Raw genomic sequence first — 25,696 nt, forward strand, 5'->3', positions numbered from 1 at the left:
CGGGGCCAGCTGCAACCGATGTTGCTCCATCCAGGCGGAAATCGCTGCCACAGCTTCCTCTGCTACACCTGCCGCCTCCTCCGGTGTACACCCCTTGGCGAGTACTGCCAGGTCGTCCGCAAAGCCGATGACGGATGCACCTTCCGGCAGCTGCACTCCGAACACGCCGTCGTACAGGATATTCCACAGGGTGGGGCCCAGAATGGACCCCTGCGGAACACCTGCCGTTACTCGGCGTGTTACCGGACCGGAGCTGGTATCATACGTCAGCTCACGGTCGGAGAAGTACTCCTGCAGGATGCTGCGCAGTCCTGAGGGCACTCCTTTGGTCTGCAGCGCCAGTGCTATGGCCTGCCAGTCTGCGGAATTGAAGGCGTTACGGACGTCCAGAGCAACGACAAGCAGGCAGCGCTTGTCGCGTCTATTCGTTCGCCCGAAACTCATCGCAGATCTGGCAGCCTCCATCACCAGCCCAACCGCCTGAAGTGTCGACCGACCACGCCGAAAGCCGAACTGGTATTCGGAGAGGAGCGGCTCCGTCGGCATCTCGATGTGGTCGTTCAGGCGGTTCAGCAGTACTCGCTCGTACACCTTGCCGGGCGTGTCCAGCAACATCACCGGTCTCACCGATGACGGCTCGCCCGGGGGTTTTCCCGGTTTGGGAAGCAGCACCAGCTTCGCCTTCCTCCATTGCCGCGGGAAGCGGCCAGCATCCATCTGCTCCTGGAGGAGCCTCGCGAACGTCGTCGGATGCGCCCGGATGGCAGCCGAAAGGGCAGCGTTCGGCAGTCCATCCAGACCGGGCGCCTTCCGAGGGTTCAGGCCAGCTGCGATGTCGAGCAACTCCTGCTCCGTCACTGGCCTGATGTCGACGCCGTCCGATTCGATGGGAGGCCAGGCAACAGGGGGGTGGTTCGGGCACAGCGCGTCCACAATGCGCTGCAGAACGGCCGGATCGCGTTCTTGTGCGACGCGGCTCCCTCCGAGCCGTCGCAGGAGCTCCCCCTGCCACCTACCCGTCTCATCATCCTCCAGGTGTTGCAGAAACTCATTGTAACGGTCCCGCTTGCTAGCCCGGATCTCAGCTGTCAGCAGCTGGCGGGCCTCCTGGTGCCGTGCAGAAGCTGTTCTGCGGGCTGCCGTGTCGCTAGTCGGTACCCTGCTGTACCGTTCCCAAGCCAGGCGGCAGTTCTCCCGTAGCCGGCCGATTTCTGGTGTCCACCAGTACGCCGGACGTCCTGTGTGGCCGACTGACGGGGAAACCTCCGCCATGATCTCGCTGCACGCCCGGCTCAGGGTTCGGGTCAGGCCCTCAGGGTCCGTGGCCTCCTCCACGAAGTTGGCTGCCCGCAACGCGACGTCGAACAGCTCCCGGTTAAACTCCTTTGCCCGCCAGCGTCTGCCCGCTGCTCTCACTGCTGGTGCTGCTTCTGCTCCCGTAGAGTTGCGGCTCGTTGCCGCCGGCCTTTCCCCCACCTCGAAGCGGATGTACCGGTGGTCGCTGAATGAGTAAGTTCCCAGCATCCTCCATTGCCTGTCGGGGTCCCCGACGAGGTCCTGCCTGCTGATGGAAGTACTGGCGAAGGCGACGTCCACAATGCTCGGGCGAGCGACGCCGTTCCCGAGGAAGGTGGCTTCCCTCCCCAGGTTCAGGACGTCGAGCCCGAGACCCTCCGCCAGCTGTAGCAGTTCCTCGCCCTTCGCGTTGGTCCTGCTGCTGCCCCAGGCGCTATGCCAGGCGTTGAAGTCGCCGGCAAGCAACACTCGGGGGCGTCCTGAGGCGAGCACCTCAATGCGTTGCAGCATCTCGACAAACTGGGGAACCCCGATGCTTGGCGACGCGTAACACGCTATGATCGTGACGCCTGCCACGTCCGCCGCCACGATGCCGGGAAAACTCGAGCTCCAGATCCGCTGAACCGGGTGGGAGTATCCGCTCGCGACAATGGCCACCAGCCTGTCGCGGTCCACCACCCAGTTTGCGTTCCCGTCCGGAACCGAACTCAGCTCGCACACCACCATAACGTCCACCCGCTCCGTCCGCATTGTGTGGAGAGCCAGGTCCTGCGCACTCCGACTCCTGTTGGTGTTAACCTGCAGGACCTGGAGGTGGCTCCCCACAGACATGCTTAGCGGCGGGGGGGAAGGTTAGCTCCCCTGCAGCCGTGCGCTGCAATTCGATGTGGTCCTCCACACCGAATGCAGCTAACCGCACTGCTGCAGCTGGCCGCCCGATGGCCAGGAGCTCCGCATCTGATGCAGCAGTTGCTGCGATCGGGCCCGACGCAGTCCGCTGCCATGTGGCCCCTTTCCAGGCACCGGAAGCAACGGCGCTTTGCCGCCTCCAGCCTGGGGGCCTCCTCCAGCCGACACGAGGAGTAGTCTATAATAAGGCGATCTTTTTGGAGCAGGGCTTCCGCTTCCACTCGCGGTAGCCGCACGCGGGCCCGCTTTGTGGCATCTGCCCGCTCCCAGATGCGAAGCGAGGCCACCGCTGGCTCCTTGGCGAGTGCCGCCTTCAACGCCTCCCTGATCGTCTCCTCCTCCGTGAGGTTGTCAACGTTTTTCAACACAACCTCCGCCATCTCCGTCAGGACCCTGGCGGATCCCAGCTCTCCCAGCGTGGACTGAATGCGGCTGCACAGCGCCGCCGAGTCCATGTCCCGTGCCAGCTCCATCCGAAGGTTCCCCTTCGGTGTCCGCTTGCCGATACGGATGCAGTGCTGGACATCCTCCAGGGCCGGGCTCGTCCGGATGGGTCGGTACATCTCGGCGAAGGAGACCCCCGGTGCTGGGACCACCAGAATGGCGTCTGGTCGTCGCCTTTTCGTCCGCCGGTTTGCCTGTGCGGGGCGTTGGCTCTTGGTTGCTGGTTGCGGCCGCTGCCGCTGCTGAGGTGCAGCTGAAGGCTGGGCCTTTTGCCGCTTCCCCACAACCTGCCAACCACCTACCAGGGCATCACGGTAGGATTGCTGCTGCTGCCGCCTGGTTTCCGGTGCCGGAAAGTCGTACGGTTGCTGCATAGGCTGGGACCGCTGCCCGTGCCCGCTCCTCGCCCTCATCTGCTTCTCTTCCTCCTGGATCTCACGGCGCAGCTGCTCCTGCAGTTCCAGCATGCGATGCTGGGCAGGACCCTGCGACTGGCGTGCCTCGGCTCTCTCCCTCTGCTGAGAGCGCCTGAGTGTCCTTTTGCTGGGCTGCAACTTGGAAGAGGCTTGGTTTCCCAAGCGCACGCCAGTCGCTGAATTCTCCAGCTGCACAACGGTTCGCACCCCCGTGCGATATATATCGAGCTCCGCACGGAGCCTCGAATTCTCCTCCTGGCTCTTTCGGTAAAGAGCGGTAAGCTCCTCGAGCTTCTCCAACACCCGCTCGTACTGCCGCGCATGTCTGTCCGACACTTCTGCCGTCGGGAAGCTGGTCGGCTCCGATGCGGCTGGTGCCAGCATCTCAGGAGACATAGATCTCCTCGGCGACGGCGTCGGGGCGGGGGCAGTACGCTTCCGCACTCCCTCGTCCGGCTCTTCCAACGGTGTTCTCGGGGCTGGCTTGGGTGCCCCCTGAGAGCTCCGTAGTGACGACATCGTCCCTGGCGACAATTCCAGGGGTGTCACCACTACGCGCGGAGAAAGTCTCCTCTTCTTTGGCTTGATGATTTCGGGAACCACCTCCACCGAATCATCGCTTTCTTCTCCCGACATTATGCTGCTGCACGGTTCGTCGCTTTGTCCAGCGTTAAAGTCACTGGACACGTGCGCCTGGCCGGTATGCAGCCCGCATTTGATTATAGCACGCTTGTTTGTGCGGAGCTTTTGGTTTGTGTCTCCGGAGAAACTTCCGCTAGTGCCCCATAGAGGGCGCTGGTGGCACTAGGGGGGAATTCTCCCAGGACAACAACCGGGATGACCGATGGTGTGCCCACTGTCCAGACGTCAAACCACGGCACGTCACCCTACGCACGCACTCACCGACACAGCCAAGCCCTTACGTGCTAAGTTCACGTGCCCTTAGCACGTGGTATCTGCTTGCTGGTCAACGCACTTTTCCGCACTGTTTTTCACTGAATGTTTCTTCCCTCGTTAGGGGGTAATGTTTAATCACTGTTCCGCTCCTGTCCGTAACAAAATACGCTGCACAGCGGCTGCGGGCTCCCCTTCAACCGCACCGAAAGGGAGCGCTACGCTCGCACGCACTAACGGAACCACACACGCACCCTTCGTGGCCACACGCACCGGTGCACGACGCAATGTTTGTGTGCCAAAATCGACGTTTTTCCACTGTTTTTCACTAAAACTTCACGGTGTTTGCGCAAAATATGTGTTCGTACACCACTCTAACAAATTTGCACCACCACTTTGTAAGTTTTTTTAAACGAAAAACACTATATCATAAGGAGCTCACGGAAAGCGTCCGCTTGCTTCCTTTGACAGCTCGCCTCTGCAAGCTCCACTTCTTGTGGTGCCCTTCCGTCAATTCCTTTAAGTTTCAACTTTGCAACCATACTTCCCCCGGAACCCGATTTTGGTTTCCCGGAAGCTACTGAGAGCACCGAATGTAGTAGCGTCTCCCAATTGCTGATTGGCATCGTTTACGGTTAGAACTAGGGCGGTATCTAATCGCCTTCGATCCTCTAACTTTCGTTCTTGATTAATGAAAGCATCCATGGCAAACGCTTTCGCTTCAGTTGGTCCTACGACGGTCTACGAATTTCACCTCTCGCGCCGTAATACCAATGCCCCCAACTACTTCTGTTAATCATTACCTCTGGGTCTATACAAAACCAACCAAAAGACTCAGACCGAGGTCATGTTCCATTATTCCATGCAAGATTATTCTCGGCCAACGCCAACCCTGGGCGGGTGTGGACGCTTTTGTACTAGCCTGCTTGAAGCACTCTAATTTGTTCAAGGTAAATGGGAGCTGCCCGGGCACCACGCACCGGCTCGGGACGTGCCCGACCGATCACGAGGTTGACGCCCAGGCACACCATTGTGAGTCGCAGCCGCGAGCTCGCGCACGAACGTATCCGGCGTGTGCCGGGCGCCCGCGGCGGTCGCGTGTCTGGACGGGGAATCAACTTCGAACGTTTTAACCGCAACAACTTTAATATACGCTAGTGGAGCTGGAATTACCGCGGCTGCTGGCACCAGACTTGCCCTCCACTTGATCCTTATTGAAGGATTTATGCTCAATTCATTCCAATTATGGACCATCGTTAGAGAGGTCCATATTGTTATTTCTCGTCACTACCTCCCCGTGCCGGGATTGGGTAATTTACGCGCCTGCTGCCTTCCTTGGATGTGGTAGCCATTTCTCAGGCTCCCTCTCCGGAATCGAACCCTGATTCCCCGTTACCCGTCGCAACCATGGTAGTCCTCTACACTACCATCAATAGTTGATAGGGCAGACATTTGCAAGATCTGTCGTCGGTCAAGCGACCATACGATCGGCATCCTTATCCAGACTTCAACTCAAGCCGCCCGGAGGCGATTGGTTTTACTAATAAGTGCACCAGTTCCACCGCCCGCAAGCGAACAGCGGTCCCGGCATGTTGCATGTATTAGCTCTGGCTTTTCCACAGTTATCCAAGTAACTGATGGGTGGATGATCTTGTGAATTATGGCTGTTGTACTGAGCCTTATGCGGTTTCACATTCATTTATGTTTGTACTTAGACATGCATGGCTTAACCTTTGAGACAAGCGTATATTACTGGTAGGATCAACCAGAATTCGTCTTCGTCAATTGCTTGTTCGATATTTTTTGTCTACCAGGGCACCAGTCCCCGCAGACTCTCTTTCTACGTTCATCAGGTGACACAATCTTTGTTGTGACCACTCTCATTGACCTGCGGCAGTACACCGACTCCACAGCGCCAATAACCACACGAGCAAAGGTTGTTCAGGAGGATGTCAGATTATCGATGTACATCGTACACCAACATTTGACGTACCGAGGCATTACACCCCGCACGCCCCCAACAGGACCAATCAAGGCTCGCATACGACCTGCGACTTACTGCGGCTCCCTGAAGGTCCCCGTAGGACGACCATCACCAGTTAAGGTGTAGTTGACTTGTCAGGGCACGGTAGTCCCCACAAGTCCCCGATTATTCGTGGATATCGTCCTACGATTGTTTCTGACTCCTTTTGCTCCCCGCAGGTCCCCGTAGGACGACCATCACCAGTTAAGGTGTAGTTGACTTGTCAGGGCACGGTAGTCCCCACAAGTCCCCGATTATTCGTGGATATCGTCCTACGAGTTTTTGTGACCCTTGGGTTCCCGGCAGGTCCCCGTAGGACAACCATCACCAGTTAAGGTGTAGTTGACTTGTCAGGGCACGGTGGTCCCCACAAGTCCCCGATTATTCGGAGATATTGTCCTACGAGTTTTAGTGACCCTTTTGTTCCCCGCAGGTCCCCGTAGGACGACCATCACCAGTTAAGGTGTAGTTGACTTGTCAGGGCACGGTAGTCCCCACAAGTCCCCGATTATTCGTGGATATCGTCCTACGAGTTTTTGTGACCCTTGGGTTCCCGAACTTTGCTACGATGGTTCTGCCTCCAGAGGAGACTTATGAACACTTCGTATCATTTCTTACACCGAACCATGGGATCGCGAGATTGCTCCCGGATCCCTAATCACCTTACATTTTCGTTTCGTTTCCGTACACTACGATGAGCTAATTCAATTTGTTTGTTCGTCTGGCGAACGTTTTATTGCGGAATTACCGCGGTACTTCCAGCCGGGTATGGCTGCCGTACGACCTACAGGATAGATCATCGAACCACTTTTCGTGCATATTGTCCGTCGAGGGTATCACCTCGATACCCCCAACAGACCTTTGGACACTTCCTCACTACTCCTTGGAGCAGCAATCAGGGAACCATATAGTAGGAACAGCCGAATATGGAACTCTTTTCGTACTTTGGACACCTCCTATAACTTGTATGGCGACTTCGGGGACCTTCATTTCGTTCTCAGTTGGTACCCCTATTTCGGTCTTTGGACACCTCGTCTTACCCGTATAACTCACTTTAGGTCCACTTATTTGCCTGATATCTCATCGTGAACCCGTTTTTCGTACACCGTACACACCTAGGAACACCACATATGCGTTTCCCTTTCGATCGTGAAGTTTTCAAATTTTTCGATTTTTGGTCCTAGAAATTCATGAACGGTGGGAGACCAAAATTTTTCATAAAAAAAAAATTTTCACCGTTTGACCATAAAAACCTTCTTTTCGTACATACCCCATCATTTCTTCACGTTTTAGGCCATTTCTGAAATTTTCGCTTCGATAGTGTGTCCCCTATAATACAAAATGAACATTTTGCATCTCCCACAAGTGGCCATTTTTTTCCGCCACTGAAGAACACGACCTCGGGAACTCGGACCTAGGACGTGGCCATGTAAGTCATAGGCCACCCCAACTTTTGCAAAATACTGTTTCTTTTCACTTTTCATGATCTAAGGCGCGTTCCGACGGCGTTTTGAACAAATTTATGAGAAAAAAAATTTTGACCCTCGGACCAAAATTTTTTCGTTCGGGGCCCCATGGCCTATGGCCAGTATGGGAACTCGGGATGCCGATATGACAAAATTTGTCAAAAAATCACTAAAAAGTCGCTATGGCCCATTATTTAGAGCTTGTTGAGACCTTTCTAAAACACCTTGGTTGACCCCTGTCCGATAAGTAGTTTTCGAGATATTCGAGAAAATGTGATTTTTTGGGACTTAGAAAATTTTTGACCCGTACCCTAAGAAAAAGTGATTTTTTCATAGGACAATTTTTTCTTCGCAAATACTGTTTGGTTTCACTTTTCATTATTAGAAACGCGTTCCGAAGCCATTTTCATCAAAATCTCGTGAAAAAAAAATTTCACCCCCGGACCAAAAGTTGGCCGTTCGGTGCCCTATGGCCTATGGCCAGTATGGGAACCAAGGATGCCGATATGCGAAAAAGTGTCAAAAAATCACTTGAAAGTCGCTATGGCTCATTAAATAGAGCTTGTAAAGACCTTTCTAAAACACCTTGGTTGACCCCTGTCCGATACGTAGTTTTCGAGATATTCGAGAATAAGTGATTTTTTGGGACTTAGAAAATTTTCGACCATGACATATATGAAAAGTGATTTTTTCATAGGACAATTTTTTCTTCGCAAATACTGTTTGGTTTCACTTTTCATTATTAGAAACGCGTTCCGAAGCCATTTTCATCAAAATCTCGTGAAAAAAAAATTTCACCCCCGGACCAAAAGTTGGCCGTTCGGTGCCTGTATAAATTACACCGGTCGTGAAGGGAGGAAACTTGTGATATTTGGGAATTTCTAAAACTGTAGCGGATAATTGAATATGTGTTATGCGTTTGGAAGTTGCTTTTGTAATGTTTATTCAACCGTCAGATTTGTACATAATTCAATTACTCTAGTTCACTTTTCTTACATTGGCGTCTGGTTTATACTCTCTGCTCGTAGTGTTGTCAAGTGTTGTTTATTTTTCATGCAATAACAATTCAAAATATTTTCATGCAAATTAATTAATTATACTAATTATCCAAATTCAACATTCCGGCCACCAAAAGAGAATTCTTTTAAATGCATGAAACTATGTGATCGACGTGTAAACTTAACTTGACTTGACGCTCCAAATGTCAACAACTGTTGTTTACTATTTCCCACGTGTATCCTTCTTCCGCTCTAACCTCTCTGTTCGATTGGATTGGGTAGTAACGCGATTCTGCTGACGGCTCGAACAATTTCTTTTCCTGTGCCCACTCGTAAAGTTACTACTCTCACTACACCGTCCTTTCCTGGGTGCAAAGCTGTTATTCGCCCTTTTGGCCAAACTGCAGGTGGGGTATTGTCTTCTTTCACGATCACTAATTGGTTCACTTCTAGCTTCACCGGTGTATTGTTCGCGTGCTTTGCCCTGGCCTGTAGCTGCTGTAGATATTCTGGGTACCACCGTGCCCAAATCTCTTGCATCTGCCTTTGCACTAATTGGTACTCCTTCAAACGGTTCGGAGAAATCTTGCTAAGATCTACTTGTGGTACCGCCTGCATGCTACTCCCTATCAAGAAATGGCCCGGGGTTAGTGCTTCCAAATCTGTTGGCTCATCTGATATTGGTATCAATGGACGCGAATTTAAACAAAGCTCAACTTGTGCCAGAAGGGTAAGCATATTTTCTTGCGTCACACTTCTAACTCCTATCGTCTTTAACAGATGCCTTTTAGCGGACTTAACTGCCGCTTCCCAAAGTCCTCCAAAATGAGGCGCACGCGGGGGGATAAACTTCCATACCAGTTCGTTCTCTGCGCACCAATCAAAGATCGCTCTCCTATCACCCTCATCGATTTTCAGCATCCTATAGATGCGATGCAACTCGTGTGCCGCGCCCTTGAACGTCGTTGCATTGTCCGAATGCAATTCGGCTACTTTACCACGTCTCGCGACAAAGCGACGTAGTGCTGATAGGAAAGCAGTCGATGTGAGATCACTCACCAGCTCGATATGGACTGCCCTTGTCGCGAAACATACGAATATCGCGATGTATGCCTTCGTTGGGCTTCGGTTGCGGACGGTCGACTTTAACAAAAACGGCCCACAGTAGTCGACGCCGCTGACGGCAAACGGTCGCGTTGGTGTCACTCGTGACTTAGGCAAATCAGCTACCGCCTGTTTCACCAGCGTTGGCTTGTTCCGAAAGCATGTGTGGCATCGATGGTACACGCTCTTTGCTAAGTTTCGGCCCCCAATCAACCAAAACTTCTGCCGGATTGTTGCTAACATGAATTGTGGCCCCGCGTGCATCTTTTGATGATGAGTGTTCTCGACCAGTAGTGTCGACAGCCGATGTGATGCAGCGAGGACAATCGGATGTTTGGTTGACTCTGGTATGTTGGCGTTACCAAGCCGGCCACCGACGCGTAACACACCCTTTGGGTCGAGGTATGGAGACAACCACTTTAGTCTCGACCTTCCGCTCACCAGCTTTCCTCGTTTCAGGTCGTCCATCTCCTCCGCAAACGAATCATGTTGTGCCCGTTGACACAACCTCAGTTCCGCATCCTGCAACTCCGCCGCTGTAAGCGGTGGAACGGAACTCAATAGCGTCTTCATGTCCGTATTCCGCTTGACGCTGTTGATCGACGTTGACTTGCTCGCCCTGAGGTTGGAGAGGATTCGCAAGCAATAAGCAACAACCCTTCGCAACTTGCCGTACGAGGAATAACGTGCGAAAAGTGTGTTGCTAAAGTCACACGTCGTAGAGGTGATGACTATTTTGGACACCGCTAACCGCTCCTCGATGTCCGTCTCGTTCTCTTTCGCGAGTACTGGTTCCACCGGCCACTCTTCCTGTCCGTAGGACAACCAACGTGGCCCCTGCCACCATCGCTCGCACTGCAGTAACTCTTCGGGCCTCAACCCGCGCGATATATCATCCGCCGGGTTATCGCTACCAGGAACATGACGCCAGCATGAAATTCGGGTCTCCTCTTGTATTTGCGCCACCCTGTTGGCGACGAACGGCTTCCATCGACGAGGTGATGATTTGAGCCAATGCATGACGGTCATGGAATCTGTCCAACAGATAACCGTCGACGATGAAACGTTGAGTGCTCGAATCACCTTCTGGAACAGGTGTACTGCTAGCCGTGCTGCACACAGTTCTAATCTGGCGATGGAATGTGTGTTTGAGAGGGACACCACCTTGGACTTAGCCGCTAGCAATCTAACCGTAGAGCCCCGTGTCGAATCCGAGCGTACGTAACAACATGCTCCATAGGCTCCTTGAGATGCATCCGCGAAGAGATGCAGCTGCAGCCTTTCCGGATTGCTATGTGCCACCAATCGAGGTACTCGCAGTTCGCGTAACACATAGAGCGTTGAGTGGAACCTCCTCCACTCTTCCTGAATCTCCGCTGGTAGCGGACGATTCCAGTCCAGCGTCTTCCCCTCGTGCTTCAATCCCCATAGGCGTTGCAGGAACATCTTGGCGAGTATCACCGTTGGTCCCAACAGACCAAGAGGATCGAAGATTCTGGCCGTGTATGATAACACCAGGCATCGTGTCAGCTCTTCTGCAGGGGTTGGCAAATCCACCCGAAACCGAAACATATCGTTGGATGGTTCCCAAACCAAGCCCAGTGTTGAGACTGCTTGGTCTTCTTGCCAGTCTAGAACTGATTTGATGGCCAAATCGGCGCTTGGAACACCATCAAGCGCAGCCGGTATGTTCGACGCCCATTTCTTTAGTGAGAAGCCCGCTGATTCCAACATCGATGATATCTGTTTACGTGTTTCGATGGCTTCTGAAACACTTGCTGCACCAGTCAGCAAGTCATCCACATAAAAATCATGCAGAACCGGGTCTACGGCTTTGGGGTACTCCTGTTTGTTGTCATGCGCAATTTGTTGCAACGTACGAGTGGCCAAGAACGGAGCTGATGCGGTACCGTAGGTCACCGTTTGTAGCTCATACGTTGCTATTGGTTCGGTTGAACGTTCCCGATATCGAATGCGTAGCAGTTTTCGATCTTTATCATAATGCAGGATCTGCCTGTACATCTTCTCCACGTCTGCCACTAATGCGACAGAATGCTTCCTGAATCGCAAGATGATTGTGAGCAGATCATCTTGTACCGTTGGGCCAATGAGTAAGGTGTCGTTCAAGGAGTAGCCCGATGTTGTTTTGCAGGATGCATCGAAAACAACACGAACCTTGGTTGAAGAACTCGACTCCTTAATCACGGCATGATGAGGGATGTAGCAGTGCGGCTCACTATCGTCGACAGGTTCGGTGAGTTTCACCATGTGTCCCAACTGCTCGTATTCTACCATGAACCTTTTATACTCCTTTTCCATTACAGGATTGGCCTTTAGCCGCCGTTCAACTCCCAACAAACGCCGATCTGCTATATCCCTTGACAAACCCAGGACTTTCTCCGGTTTGGCATTTCGCGGCAACGACACGACATAGCGACCTTGAGCATTTCGCGTAGTCGTGGAAGCATAATACTTGTCACACAGGTCTTCTTCCAAAGACAACGCAGGGCCTTCTAAAATGCTCTCAGCCTCCCAGAACCGTTGTAGCGAAGCTGCAATGTCACCTTCATTGGTTGCCAGGTGACACAACCGCAAATTGGGCCCAGAACAACGGGAAGTATTCCCAGAGATCGCCCATCCAAACGGTGTCTCCAACAACCATGGTTTTCCTTCGCCCAGTGACCGCTTCCTTCCAGTATGTAGTTCCCAAAATGTATCACCGCCAATAACCACATCTACCTTTCCGGGGACGTGGAAAGTAGGATCAGCCAATTTTATATTCGGGAGGAACCACGACTCTACGTTTATCGGTGTGGTTGGAAGATCTGCCGACGGAGTCTTTAGTACAAGAAATTCCATTGTTGTAGAGAAGTCAGCCCCTTTCGATTGAACGGCCGCTGTAATGGAACCCTTGACGTGCTGCATGTGTTGCCCTATACCAGATATGGCAACGTCTACCTTTGACAACGGTGTTAGCAATCGCTGCGCCATGGTTTCGGAAACGAAATTGCACATCGATCCCGAATCGAGAAGTGCCCGCGCATCATACGTGTTGCCGTGATCATCCACGAGCTGGAGAAGGACCGTTTCCAGAAGAACCATTTCCTCATCGGATTGCGCAGCCATGGTCACCGCTGAATTCACATGTAGTAGTGAATGGTGTCGTGCCTTGCACGTAGTGCACCGGTACGACGAGCGGCAATCCCTCACTTGGTGATGACGATTCAGGCAATTCCAACACAGCCGTTCTCGTGTTGCGATTTCCCGCCGTTGGGGTACGTCCTTATTTGCGAATTCCGGACAAGCCCGCAAATGGTGAGCCTCCGTGCAACCAAAAATGCACGGTGGTTGTGGTGGCTGTGGCGCTGACATATGCGGTATTGCTCTTCCTGCCGTCGCTGTGTTACCCACCAACCTTGGTCTATGTTCGAATATTTTTTTGCTACCGGCCACCATTCTCGTATTTAGTTCAGTATGGGAAAACTCACGCGTTGACTTAAGGATTCGGACACGACTATGAAGGAAATCTACTAACTCCTTGTACTTATCTTTCGTGTGCTGTGCTGAATGGTTTTCCCAAGCCAAGATGGTCGCCGTGTCCAGTTTCATCAGCAAGAGGTTGGCGAGCGGCGTATCCCAGTACTCAACGGGCTCGTCGAGTTTCTTCAGCCCGTTCACGTGCCGCGTGAATTCATCCACGAGCTGCGCCAATTCATCCACCCTTTCACGGCTCACTGTCGGTAGGTGATGAATCTTCCGGTAGTACTCGCGAACAAGCGTACGCGGGTTGTCGTATCGCTTCAGCAAGGCAGTCCACGTCACGTCGTAATTATCTGCTGTTAAGGTGGTATGCTCGAAGAGCAATCCAGCATCACCCTTTAACGACGACAGCAGATATTGCAGCTTCATGATGTTAGGAATGTCCGCGGAAGAATCAATCATAGCTACAAATCGGTCCCGGAAAGTAAGCCACTTGGTAGAATCACCATCAAACGTAGGTAATTCGATTTTCGGCAGACGCACATTCACAGCACTCGATCGTCCCGTAGTATTCATCGTTGAATTCGCGATCAACACCGAATCACTCACACCCGGGTTCGAGGGTTGCCTTCGTAGAAGGAAACCCTTCACGCGTCGGTAACGCGTGTCCATTTCGCAACGTTCCGCCACATACGTTTCCGCCCCATCCTCATCTAGCTCCGAAACTTTCGCGCTTGCCTGGAGAAAATCTTCGTAATACCTTTCCAGCTGGTCTAGACACACTGATACTTCACTCACTCTATCATCGGTATATTCACTGGTGAACTGTTCCACGGTTTTAATTAGCTCGGCAGCTTGGCGTTTTTTCAGTTGAAACGCTTTTAATTGTTTCGCCATTTTCTCTTTGAATTTTTGGCGCGTAGGATAATCTCACTGTAACTTGGATGCAACTTGTACGCAAAACCAAATTTCGAATGGCGCAAATTTGAAAACGCAATGGGTGTCGTTGCAGTTATGGGTGCCAAATTTGAAATGGCGTGGGTGGCGTCGGTTTTCTTACGCGTTCCGATCGAACTACACACTCGCTTTTCTGTTCCTTGTTCGTGACACGATGTAATCTTCACGAACACTTCACAAACGTCTCCTTTGCCCGTGATAGCGGGGCAACCAAAGGAAATGAAAAACACAACGGGTTTAAACGGAGAAATATCACACTTTGAATCACCACTGTACATAAACGGTACGTAGTGCCGTTTATTCCCAAATCTGTGAACACGTAGTGTCCTGCTGCAAGTTTCACTGCACGTAATGCTTCCTTTCACCGATCCGGTTCGAAGGACCAAATGTATAAATTACACCGGTCGTGAAGGGAGGAAACTTGTGATATTTGGGAATTTCTAAAACTGTAGCGGATAATTGAATATGTGTTATGCGTTTGGAAGTTGCTTTTGTAATGTTTATTCAACCGTCAGATTTGTACATAATTCAATTACTCTAGTTCACTTTTCTTACATTGGCGTCTGGTTTATACTCTCTGCTCGTAGTGTTGTCAAGTGTTGTTTATTTTTCATGCAATAACAATTCAAAATATTTTCATGCAAATTAATTAATTATACTAATTATCCAAATTCAACAGTGCCCTATGGCCTATGGCCAGTATGGGAACCAAGGATGCCGATATGCGAAAAAGTGTCAAAAAATCACTTGAAAGTCGCTATGGCTCATTAAATAGAGCTTGTAAAGACCTTTCTAAAACACCTTGGTTGACCCCTGTCCGATACGTAGTTTTCGAGATATTCGAGAATAAGTGATTTTTTGGGACTTAGAAAATTTTTGACCCGTACCCTAAGAAAAAGTGATTTTTTCATAGGACAATTTTTTCTTCGCAAATACTGTTTGGTTTCACTTTTCATTATTAGAAACGCGTTCCGAAGCCATTTTCATCAAAATCTCGTGAAAAAAAAATTTCACCCCCGGACCAAAAGTTGGCCGTTCGGTGCCCTATGGCCTATGGCCAGTATGGGAACCAAGGATGCCGATATGCGAAAAAGTGTCAAAAAATCACTTGAAAGTCGCTATGGCTCATTAAATAGAGCTTGTAAAGACCTTTCTAAAACACCTTGGTTGACCCCTGTCCGATACGTAGTTTTCGAGATATTCGAGAATAAGTGATTTTTTGGGACTTAGAAAATTTTCGACCATGACATATATGAAAAGTGATTTTTTCATAGGACAATTTTTTCTTCGCAAATACTGTTTGGTTTCACTTTTCATTATTAGAAACGCGTTCCGAAGCCATTTTCATCAAAATCTCGTGAAAAAAAAATTTCACCCCCGGACCAAAAGTTGGCCGTTCGGTGCCCTATGGCCTATGGCCAGTATGGGAACCAAGGATGCCGATATGCGAAAAAGTGTCAAAAAATCACTTGAAAGTCGCTATGGCTCATTAAATAGAGCTTGTAAAGACCTTTCTAAAACACCTTGGTTGACCCCTGTCCGATACGTAGTTTTCGAGATATTCGAGAATATGTGATTTTTTGGGACTTAGAAAATTTTCGACCATGACATATATGAAAAGTGAATTTTTCATAGGACCAAAAAGTTTGTCCAAATAGGGTTTTGGTCCACTTTTTATGGTCAGATAAGTGATCCGATGCTATTTTCATGATCATTAGAGGGATTTCACGCTGTGACCAAAAATTTTCATACTTCATACTTGTCCCCGTGCCGTATATGGGAGGACCGGGGGAAGATGTGTTTGTAAGTCGTGATGTTCAGTGACGGATTTCTGGGACTTAGAAAAAAATGTGCTCTCAGGCACATTATATGTTCCATACACACATGATTTTCATTCTTCATACTTGTCCCCGTGCCGTATATGGGAGGACCGGGGGAACATGTCTTCGTAAGTCGTGATGTTCAGTGACGGATTTCTGGGACTTAGAAAAAAAATGTGCTCTCAGGCACATTATATGTTCCATACACACATGATTTTCATTCTTCATACTTGTCCCGGTGCCGTATATGGGAGGACCGGGGGAACATGTCTTCGTAAGTCGTGATGTTCAGTGACGGATTTCTGGGACTTAGAAAAAAAATGTGCTCTCAGGCACATTATATGTTCCATACACACATGATTTTCATTCTTCATACTTGTCCCCGTGCCGTATATGGGAGGACCGGGGGAAGATGTGTTTGTAAGTCGTGATGTTCAGTGACGGATTTCTGGGACTTAGAAAAAAAATGTGCTCTCAGGCACATTATATGTTCCATACACACATGATTTTCATTCTTCATACTTGTCCCCGTGCCGTATATGGGAGGACCGGGGGAAGATGTGTTTGTAAGTCGTGATGTTCAGTGACGGATTTCTGGGACTTAGAAAAATAAATGTACCCTTAGGCACATTATTTGTATCAATAATTGTATCCCCAGCCTTTCATGGGGAACTTTTCCGTATTCCCGGACTTGTACATTTTTCGGGTTCCACCTCCCGACAATGTATCTCTACTGTGCATTACGTACCTGATAACGCACGGCACCCATTGGGTGACTCCACTTAACCATCTTTCGATAATGCCCGTGTTGCAGATATAATCCCAACACCTACCAGGCTTTATATGTACATCGAACGTTACATACGATGCACCCCGTATTCCCGGACTTGTACATTTTTCGGGTTCCACCTCCCGATAATGTATCTCTACTGTGCATTACGTACCTTATAACGCACGGCACCCATTGGGTGACTCCACTTAACCATCTTTCGATAATGCCCGTGTTGCAGATATAATCCCAACACCTACCAGGCTTTATATGTACATCGAACGTTACATACGATGCACCCCGTATTCCCGGACTTGTACATTTTGCGGGTTCCACCTCCCGACAATGTATCTCTACTGTGCATTACGTACCTTATAACGCACGGCACCCATTGGGTGACTCCACTTAACCATCTTTCGATAATGCCCGTGTTGCAGATATAATCCCAACACCTACCAGGCTTTATATGTACATCGAACGTTACATACGATGCACCCCGTATTCCCGGACTTGTACATTTTTCGGGTTCCACCTCCCGACAATGTATCTCTACTGTGCATTACGTACCTTATAACGCACGGCACCCATTGGGTGACTCCACTTAACCATCTTTCGATAATGCCCGTGTTGCAGATATAATCCCAACACCTACCAGGCTTTATATGTACATCGAACGTTACATACGATGCACCCCGTATTCCCGGACTTGTACATTTTTCGGGTTCCACCTCCCGATAATGTATCTCTACTGTGCATTACGTACCTTATAACGCACGGCACCCATTGGGTGACTCCACTTAACCATCTTTCGATAATGCCCGTGTTGCAGATATAATCCCAACACCTACCAGGCTTTATATGTACATCGAACGTTACATACGATGCACCCCGTATTCCCGGACTTGTACATTTTGCGGGTTCCACCTCCCGACAATGTATCTCTACTGTGCATTACGTACCTTATAACGCACGGCACCCATTGGGTGACTCCACTTAACCATCTTTCGATAATGCCCGTGTTGCAGATATAATCCCAACACCTACCAGGCTTTATATGTACATCGAACGTTACATACGATGCACCCCGTATTCCCGGACTTGTACATTTTTCGGGTTCCACCTCCCGATAATGTATCTCTACTGTGCATTACGTACCTTATAACGCACGGCACCCATTGGGTGACTCCACTTAACCATCTTTCGATAATGCCCGTGTTGCAGATATAATCCCAACACCTACCAGGCTTTATATGTACATCGAACGTTACATACGATGCACCCCGTATTCCCGGACTTGTACATTTTGCGGGTTCCACCTCCCGACAATGTATCTCTACTGTGCATTACGTACCTTATAACGCACGGCACCCATTGGGTGACTCCACTTAACCATCTTTCGATAATGCCCGTGTTGCAGATATAATCCCAACACCTACCAGGCTTTATATGTACATCGAACGTTACATACGATGCACCCCGTATTCCCGGACTTGTACATTTTGCGGGTTCCACCTCCCGACAATGTATCTCTACTGTGCATTACGTACCTTATAACGCACGGCACCCATTGGGTGACTCCACTTAACCATCTTTCGATAATGCCCGTGTTGCAGATATAATCCCAACACCTACCAGGCTTTATATGTACATCGAACGTTACATACGATGCACCCCGTATTCCCGGACTTGTACATTTTTCGGGTTCCACCTCCCGACAATGTATCTCTACTGTGCATTACGTACCTTATAACGCACGGCACCCATTGGGTGACTCCACTTAACCATCTTTCGATAATGCCCGTGTTGCAGATATAATCCCAACACCTACCAGGCTTTATATGTACATCGAACGTTACATACGATGCACCCCGTATTCCCGGACTTGTACATTTTTCGGGTTCCACCTCCCGATAATGTATCTCTACTGTGCATTACGTACCTTATAACGCACGGCACCCATTGGGTGACTCCACTTAACCATCTTTCGATAATGCCCGTGTTGCAGATATAATCCCAACACCTACCAGGCTTTATATGTACATCGAACGTTACATACGATGCACCCCGTATTCCCGGACTTGTACATTTTCTTGTACATACTACCGGGCCAGGACGTGCCTTGCGTCCACCATAACACCACCAGGCGTAGGTCGCCTGAGAGGATCGATGCGAACGCATCTCTACAACTTGAAACTCCTAGCCTGAAGTCCCGTCGTTTGCGGGCGGTCGGTGGGCATCGAAACTAGTCAAGTCCACGGTCGGCGAGGTCGGCGGCCACCGGCGTTCCCTATGGTCAGGTACTAACACGTGCAGTGCGACCCCGCGCGATGCGGCCCAGTCTATGAAGCGGGGATGAGGCGCCAGGCTGCAGAGGCAGTTCCAGCGGATCTCGGAGGGTTGTTAGGCCCGCTAGCTTCCGATTGCCCATTAGGTTTTGAAGCGCTATCAGCTCGGATTGGTTACGACCTTAGAGGCGTTCAGGCATAATCCAGCGGACGTAGCGTCATACCAAAGTCCGGTCGAACTAGTATTGAGCCAGTGGTCCGTACCTGTGGTTCCTCTCGTACTGCACAGGAGTTCCGTTACGATAGCACGTATTAGCACACACCAGTAGGGTAAAACTAACCTGTCTCACGACGGTCTAAACCCAGCTCACGTTCCCTTGAAAGGGTGAACAATCCTACGCTTGGGGAATTTTGCTTCACAATGATAGGAAGAGCCGACATCGAAGGATCAAAAAGTCACGTCGCTATGAACGCTTGGCGACCACAAGCCAGTTATCCCTGTAGTGGCGATCGAGCAGCCGAACCGAACAGACGTGTTTGTATGGTGCTCCGTGAAAAAAGTTTTTTCGAGGAAAATCGGTGAAAAGTTAAGTTAGGACAGTGATTCCACGTGTGCGGCCCCCGATCCTGGTCCTACGCCTCCCAGCCGAATTTTTCCGGAAAATTCGGAAAATTGAGGGAGTTTTTCGTGAGATCGTTTTTCTGGAATAACTTAGTGAATTCTTCACGGATTGTTGAAAGTGATAGTGCAAAAGAAGCGCGCCGTCAGGGCGCATCTTTTGATGCCCTCAAAGTGCCGGAAATGATGGAGTACCGGAAGTGGTGACGTGGCAAAGTTTGCAAATTGAACAGTGAATAACTCAGCCAGCTTAGGACCTACGTGGAAGCTGCGATATATTGATTTGTACGTCTTAGTGAAAAGAACGTTTTGTGAAAGTTTGGTGTCGATCGCATAAAAACTGAGTGAGATACAGGGGGACAAAGTTTTGTTCAAAAAAAGGACGCCGTTTTTCGCCTTCCCAAAATGGCGGCTTTTTGCCCCCCCTGACGCGAAAAACCGTTAACGGCCGTTTGATTCCGGTTCTGGAAGTGAAGATCCGGACGGAACATCCCCCTTGCGGAGCACCCGGTGTTCGGACGGGTTGTGTCCGCCCTGGTTTCCTGGAGTTCCCGGCGGGCCCTCTGGCCGATTCTTGGCGTCCCGGGTGGCCAGTCCACCGATCCGGGCGTGCGACCCCTCCATCGACGCGTCTCGAGGAGGGGAATCCGGTAGTGACCACCCCGCCCCCCCACCACCCACCACCACCCCCCCAGAGCGGAAAAACCACCCCCGGTGACGGTTTTCCCGAGTTTTCCCGGGGAAGGAGGGGAGATAGCAGTTCCGGTTCTTCGAGGGAGTTGTCCGGGCGGGTGCCCCCCACCCACCAAGCGGGAAAATCCAGCAGGATTCCACCGCCAGGGGGCGCCACAGCCGGAAAAGCGTGTTGCTGAGGAGTTTTCCGGACCTACCGGGAAAACGGTGCGTCTCCCGATAGGGGTTTGTTTGTGGAGGGGTGTCCGATTTCAACGGAGAATACCCCCCCGCAAGGGTTTTCCCCCACCCCCCCTGGAAAATAGTGTTTTTCCGGGCACCCACCGTTTCCCAACCATTCACCGGACCCCATCAAGTGGGGTATCAAACGACGCGGCTTGCAGAGACGAAGCCATCGAACCCATTTCCGACCCCCTACCACCACCCATTACCCCCCTAGAGCGGAAAAACCTCGTTTTTTACGGTTTTTTGCGAATTTCCCGAGGAAGGAGGGGATTGAGAGCGTCGAGATATGCAACAAGGTGGTGCGCATTAACATCGCGCACAAAACCGTCTTTGGACCGGAAGTGATCGGACGCCATTTGGGGGAGTTACGCCTGGAAAAGCGTTTTTGGGGTTTCCCCAATTTTCCGGCCCCACCCCCGCATCCGACCCCTCCATCGACGCGGCGTGAAGAGAGGACAACGGAAAACAACATCTTTCCTGTCTACCTCCCACCACCACCCCCGCAGAGCGGAAAAACCCCGTTTTTAACGCTTTTCCGCCATTTTCCCGGGGAAGCAGGAGAGTTAGAGCGTCAGTTTCTTCGGCAAGGTTGTGCGCAGCAACAACGCGCACAAAAACGTCGTTGGACCGGAGGCGATCGGACTTCATTTGGGGGAGTTACGTCCGGAAAAGCGTCTTTTGGGTCTTCCAAATTTTCCGGCTGCACCCCAGCATCCGACCCCTCCATCGACGCGGCTTGAGAAGACATCACTAAACACAGCACCGTACCTGCCTACCACCCACCACCACCCCCCCAGAACGGAAAAACCCGTTCTTCACGGTTTTCGCGAGAACTTGTCAAAGGGATTTTAACGACGGACGGTCATTCCCTCTGGCACAGAATGGAGGGGCGAGTGCTGCGTTCCGGAGTGCGGTCGCTGTTAGCTCCCGGGAAGCGGTCGGACACCCCTTCCCCCTCTCCGGTGACACCGCGGTCGGTCGGATCAGCGGAAGCTGTTGAAACATCGGAAGAGGAGGATGATGGTGAATTCTCCGATGCCTCCACCCTGGAGCAGACGGTGGTGGCGTCGCAGGAAGTAGAAGGGGAGACATCCACATCTGTGGTGATCCCTGACGGCGGAGAAGCGTCTGCGCAGGAGTTTCAGCACAAGATGCTGGAGACCCTCGCCAAGCAAGTGGAGACGCTTACTGAGGAGCTGCGACTCAGCCGGGAGCGCGAGGTTGCTCTAAAGTGCATGCTGGAAGCAGTTCAGGAAGGAATGCGTTCGTTGACGGCACTACATTCCTCGGCACAGTCTGGTGGCCAGGGCAGTGCCAGAACGAAACGCAGCCGGCAACAACGCAACCGAGCGAAGAAGGCTTCGCAGCAACAGCAGCAGCAGCAGAAGCAGCAGCAGCAGCAGCAGCAGCATCAGCATCAGCAGAAGCAGCAGCAGCAGCAGCAGCAGCAGCAGCAGCAGCAGCAGCAGAAGCAGCAGCAGCAGCAGCAGCAGCGTAGCCAGCCACAGCCGCAGCGACGGACGGTCGCAGTGTCGGCAATGGGCCAGCAGCAGCAGCAGCAGCAGCAGCAGCAGCAGCAGCAGCAGCAGCAGCGTCAGCAGCAGCAACCGCTACATCAGCAGCAGTGGCCACAACTCCAGCCAATGCAGCAGCAGATGACCTGGGCAACGGTCTTGAACGGTCGTAATAGCCGAGCGCAACGCCCGACTCAGCAGCAGCAGCAACCGCATCAGGAGCTATACCGGCCACCTCAGATGCGCCAGCAGCAGCAGCAGAGCCAGCAGCAACAACATCAGCAGCATCGTGCCCAGTCCAAGGGGCGTCCTGCACGACCCGATCGCATCGCGGTGGTCCCCGGTCCGGACAAAACCTGGACGGAGATGTACGTGAAGCTGCGCTCATCACAGGAGCTGCAAGACGTCAGGGCAGATATTGGGATGGGGCGTCGGACCGCGCAAGGTCATCTCATTGTCCCAATACGCAAGAATGTGGACAGCGCTGAGCTGGCTCGCCGGATCCAGCTGGCACTCGGCGAGGATGGCGTGGTCCGTGTGGTGACGGAGATGGGAGAGCTTCTCGTCACCAACATTGACTCTCTGGCCGAGAAGAGTGATGTGGAGCTCGCCATCAAGGAGAAGCTGGGAGCAGAGCCGGGAATCGCGCGTGTCGAGCTCTGGGAGCTCCGTGATGGCACGAAGCGAGCTCGAGTGCGGCTCCCACTAGCAAAGGCACGGCTTCTCATCGGGCAGAAGCTGACACTGTGCCAATGCGTCAGCGGCATCCGCGAAGTGCCGAAGAAGCCACTCGACCGTCAGCGTTGCTTCCGTTGTCTTCTGATGGGGCATCTGGCACGAAACTGTCGTGCCTCGTCTGACCGGTCGGGTCTGTGTTTGCAGTGTGGCGAAGAGGGCCACCGCATTAGCCAGTGCACTTCGGCAGCTAAGTGCATTGTCTGCCAGGGGCCCCATCGTGTGGGCCACTCATCGTGCCGCCAGAACCAGCATTCGCGGGCGTAATGCGGGTAATGCAGGTCAACCTGGGTGGTGGACGCATCGCTCAGGATCTGGCCCTGCAAACAGCCCGCACGAAGCGGGTCGACGTGCTGCTGCTGTCAGAGGTGTATCGGCCTCCGGCGGGCAGCGGAAACTGGGCGGTGGATTCGTCGGGGAGAGCAGCTGTGGTGGCAACCGGCCACCTTCCGATCCAGCGGGTGTGGCGCTGTGCCATGCCCGGGTTGGCTGCTGCGCAGATTGGAGGGGTGGTGTTCATTAGCTGCTACGCCCCTCCGCGACTCAACACCGGCGAGTTCGAGCAACTTCTGGAGGCGGTGGAGTTGGAGGCCCAACCCCACCCTCGTATCGTCCTGGCAGGCGATTTCAACGCCTGGAATGAGGAGTGGGGTAGTCAACGCACCACCCGGCGCGGTGAAGAGCTGCTGGACACCATCAGGCAGTTCGGGCTTGTGGTTCTAAACCAAGGCTCGGTCCCGACGTTCGTGGGCAACGGAGTCGCCACTCCCAGTGTTGTGGATGTGTCTTTCGCTAGCACATCCATCGCTCGTCCGGACACTTGGGAGGTGGCAGCGAACACCGCTTCGTGCCACTACACAGCGTCGGACCACCGGTACATCTTTTTCACCGTGGGGCCTTCAACTCCTGACCAGCAGCAGCGACGACAACAGCAGCAACACCAGCAGCAGCAGCAGCAGCAGCATCAGCATCAGCAGCAGCAGCAGCACCAGCAGCAGCAGCATCGTCATTCGAACGGGAGGCAGCAGCGACATCAGCAGCAGCATCGTCAGCGGGGACAGGGGTCCTCTTCGTCATCCACCACTTATCGGCACGCTGGCCGTAGATGGAAGACGACGCAGTTTTCGGCCGAGGCATTCGTAGCCGCACTCCAGACGGCTGGTTTCCCGGAGCGAGCCGTCAGCCAGGAGGGGATGGTCGACGCCATGCTAGATGCATGCGACGACACGATGGAGCGCGTCACCATGTCGCATCGTGACCCCCATCGAGACCTTTTCTGGTGGACTCCGGAGATTTTACGTCTTCGGGAGGAGTGTGCGGCTGTGCATGAGCGAATGCTTCGAACCACCGACCTGCAGGAGCGCAGCATCATGGCTGCTCATCATCGGTCGGCGAGGAGAGCCGTGGAGAAGGCTGTCCGTGCCAGCAAGCGAGCGCAGCTCGACGAGCTGATTCAACAGGCGGAAACCAACGAGTTTGGGGCCGGCTATCGGGTGGTAATGTCTCGTCTCCGTGGCTGTTTCGTGCCTCCTGAGACAGACCGTGTCGTGTTGGAGCGAATAGCTAACGATCTGTTCCCGACACATCCGCCTGTTGACTGGCCGGAAGCCGAATCGTCCAGCGAAGACACCGAGGAGCAGAGATCACCGCTGACCCCTGTTACCGTAGGCGAGCTGTTGTCCATCGTGGGATCGATGGCGAACCGGAAAGCGCCTGGACTGGACGGTATCCCCAATGCGGCGGTTAAGACGGCCATCAGGAAGTACCCGGAGGTCTTCGTCCGTTTGTACCAGGACTGCCTTGACCGGGGTGCGTTTCCAGCGCCTTGGAAGAGGCAACGATTGGTACTGCTGCCAAAGCCTGGCAAGCCTCCCGGGGAAAGCTCCTCCTACCGGCCGCTGTGCATGCTCGACGCACTCGGCAAGGTGTTGGAGCGCCTAATTCTTAACCGCCTCAACGAGTTCCTGGAGGAACCGGAAGCAGAACGGCTGTCGGACGGGCAGTACGGGTTCCGGCGAGGCAGATCAACCATCAGTGCGATCCAGCGCGTTGTCGAAGCGGGCAGGACGGCCATGTCCTTTCGCCGTACCAACGCCCGAGACAAGCGCTGCCTGATGGTGGTGGCACTAGACATCCGCAACGCCTTCAATTCTGCGCCCTGGCAAGCCATTGCCAACGCGCTGAGGGACAAGGGGGTACCGTCATCGCTGCAGAAGATGCTGAAAAGCTACTTTGAGGATCGGCGGCTGGTTATTGATACCAGCGAGGGCCCCGTCGAGCGGAGCATCAGTGCGGGCGTTCCGCAGGGTTCCATACTGGGACCCACACTATGGAACGTGCTGTACGACGGGGTCCTGGGTGTCCAGTTGCCGGAGGGGGCCGAGGTTATTGGCTACGCTGATGACCTTGTTGTCTTGGTCCCCGCAACGACACCCCAGGCCGCTTCCTCGACTGCTGAACGAGCCATCGCGGCAATTACGGACTGGCTGGACCGGAACCATCTTTCGTTGGCACCAGAGAAGACGGAAATGACGCTGATATCTACGCTGAAGCGTCATCCGGTCGTCAGCATCAACATCAGGGGTGTGGTCGTGCAATCCCAGCGCTCCATCCGCTATCTTGGAGTTTGGTTGCACGACCACCTGTCATGGCTGCCGCACGTTCAGCAGGTTGCAGCGAAGGCCATGAGAGTTGCGGAAGCCGTAACGCGCCTCATGCCGAACCACAGTGGCCCGAAGTCGTCGCGTGCCCGACTGCTGGCGGCAGTAGCGGACTCCATCCTGCGCTACGGTGCCCCAGTATGGTCGGAGGGACTGCAGCTGCAACAATGTCGGAGACTGGTGCAGCGAGTGCAGAAGACGACGGCCATTCGTGTCTGTCGGGCTTTCCGGACGGTGAGGGGTGAGACGGCCGTGCTGCTGGCCGGTCTCATCCCGATATGCATGCAGATCGAGGAGGACAGCAGGGTCCATCACCGGCTGAACGATCCAGCTAACGAACACTCCAGGACTGGTGTTCGGAATCTGGAGTGGGACCGGACGTACGAGCA

The 25,696-nt window shown here is 52.7% G+C and overlaps 2 protein-coding genes and 1 long non-coding RNA gene across 4 annotated transcripts; 2 read left to right on the forward strand and 1 right to left on the reverse strand.

Annotated features, from left to right (window-relative positions):
- Positions 1-8,669: 8,669 nt before the first annotated feature.
- On the reverse strand, positions 8,670-11,897 carry LOC118517310. The gene is made up of 2 exons (XM_036063296.1): positions 11,720-11,897; positions 8,670-11,065 (listed from the first exon to the last, which is right to left on the reverse strand). Exons 1-2 carry the CDS (start codon positions 11,867-11,869, stop codon positions 8,699-8,701), a joined length of 2,517 nt encoding a protein of 838 aa, XP_035919189.1. The 5' UTR covers positions 11,870-11,897; the 3' UTR covers positions 8,670-8,698.
- Positions 9,811-14,095, forward strand: LOC118517311. Of its 2 annotated transcripts, XR_004908290.1 has the most exons (3): positions 9,811-9,952; positions 10,010-11,804; positions 11,875-14,095. It is a non-coding gene; the product is annotated as an uncharacterized LOC118517311 (long non-coding RNA). The 2 variants fall into 2 exon arrangements; XR_004908289.1 differs by having other exon boundaries at positions 10,010-14,095.
- An 8,183-nt stretch (positions 14,096-22,278) lies between these two features.
- LOC118517309 lies at positions 22,279-22,914 on the forward strand. The gene has a single exon (XM_036063295.1). The coding sequence runs from the start codon at positions 22,279-22,281 to the stop codon at positions 22,912-22,914; it is 636 nt and encodes a 211-aa protein (XP_035919188.1).
- Positions 22,915-25,696: the final 2,782 nt, after the last annotated feature.

Source organism: Anopheles stephensi, unplaced genomic scaffold (genome assembly GCF_013141755.1).
Source record: "Anopheles stephensi strain Indian unplaced genomic scaffold, UCI_ANSTEP_V1.0 ucontig93, whole genome shotgun sequence".
In the NCBI taxonomy this organism is placed as follows: Eukaryota; Metazoa; Arthropoda; class Insecta; order Diptera; family Culicidae; genus Anopheles; species Anopheles stephensi.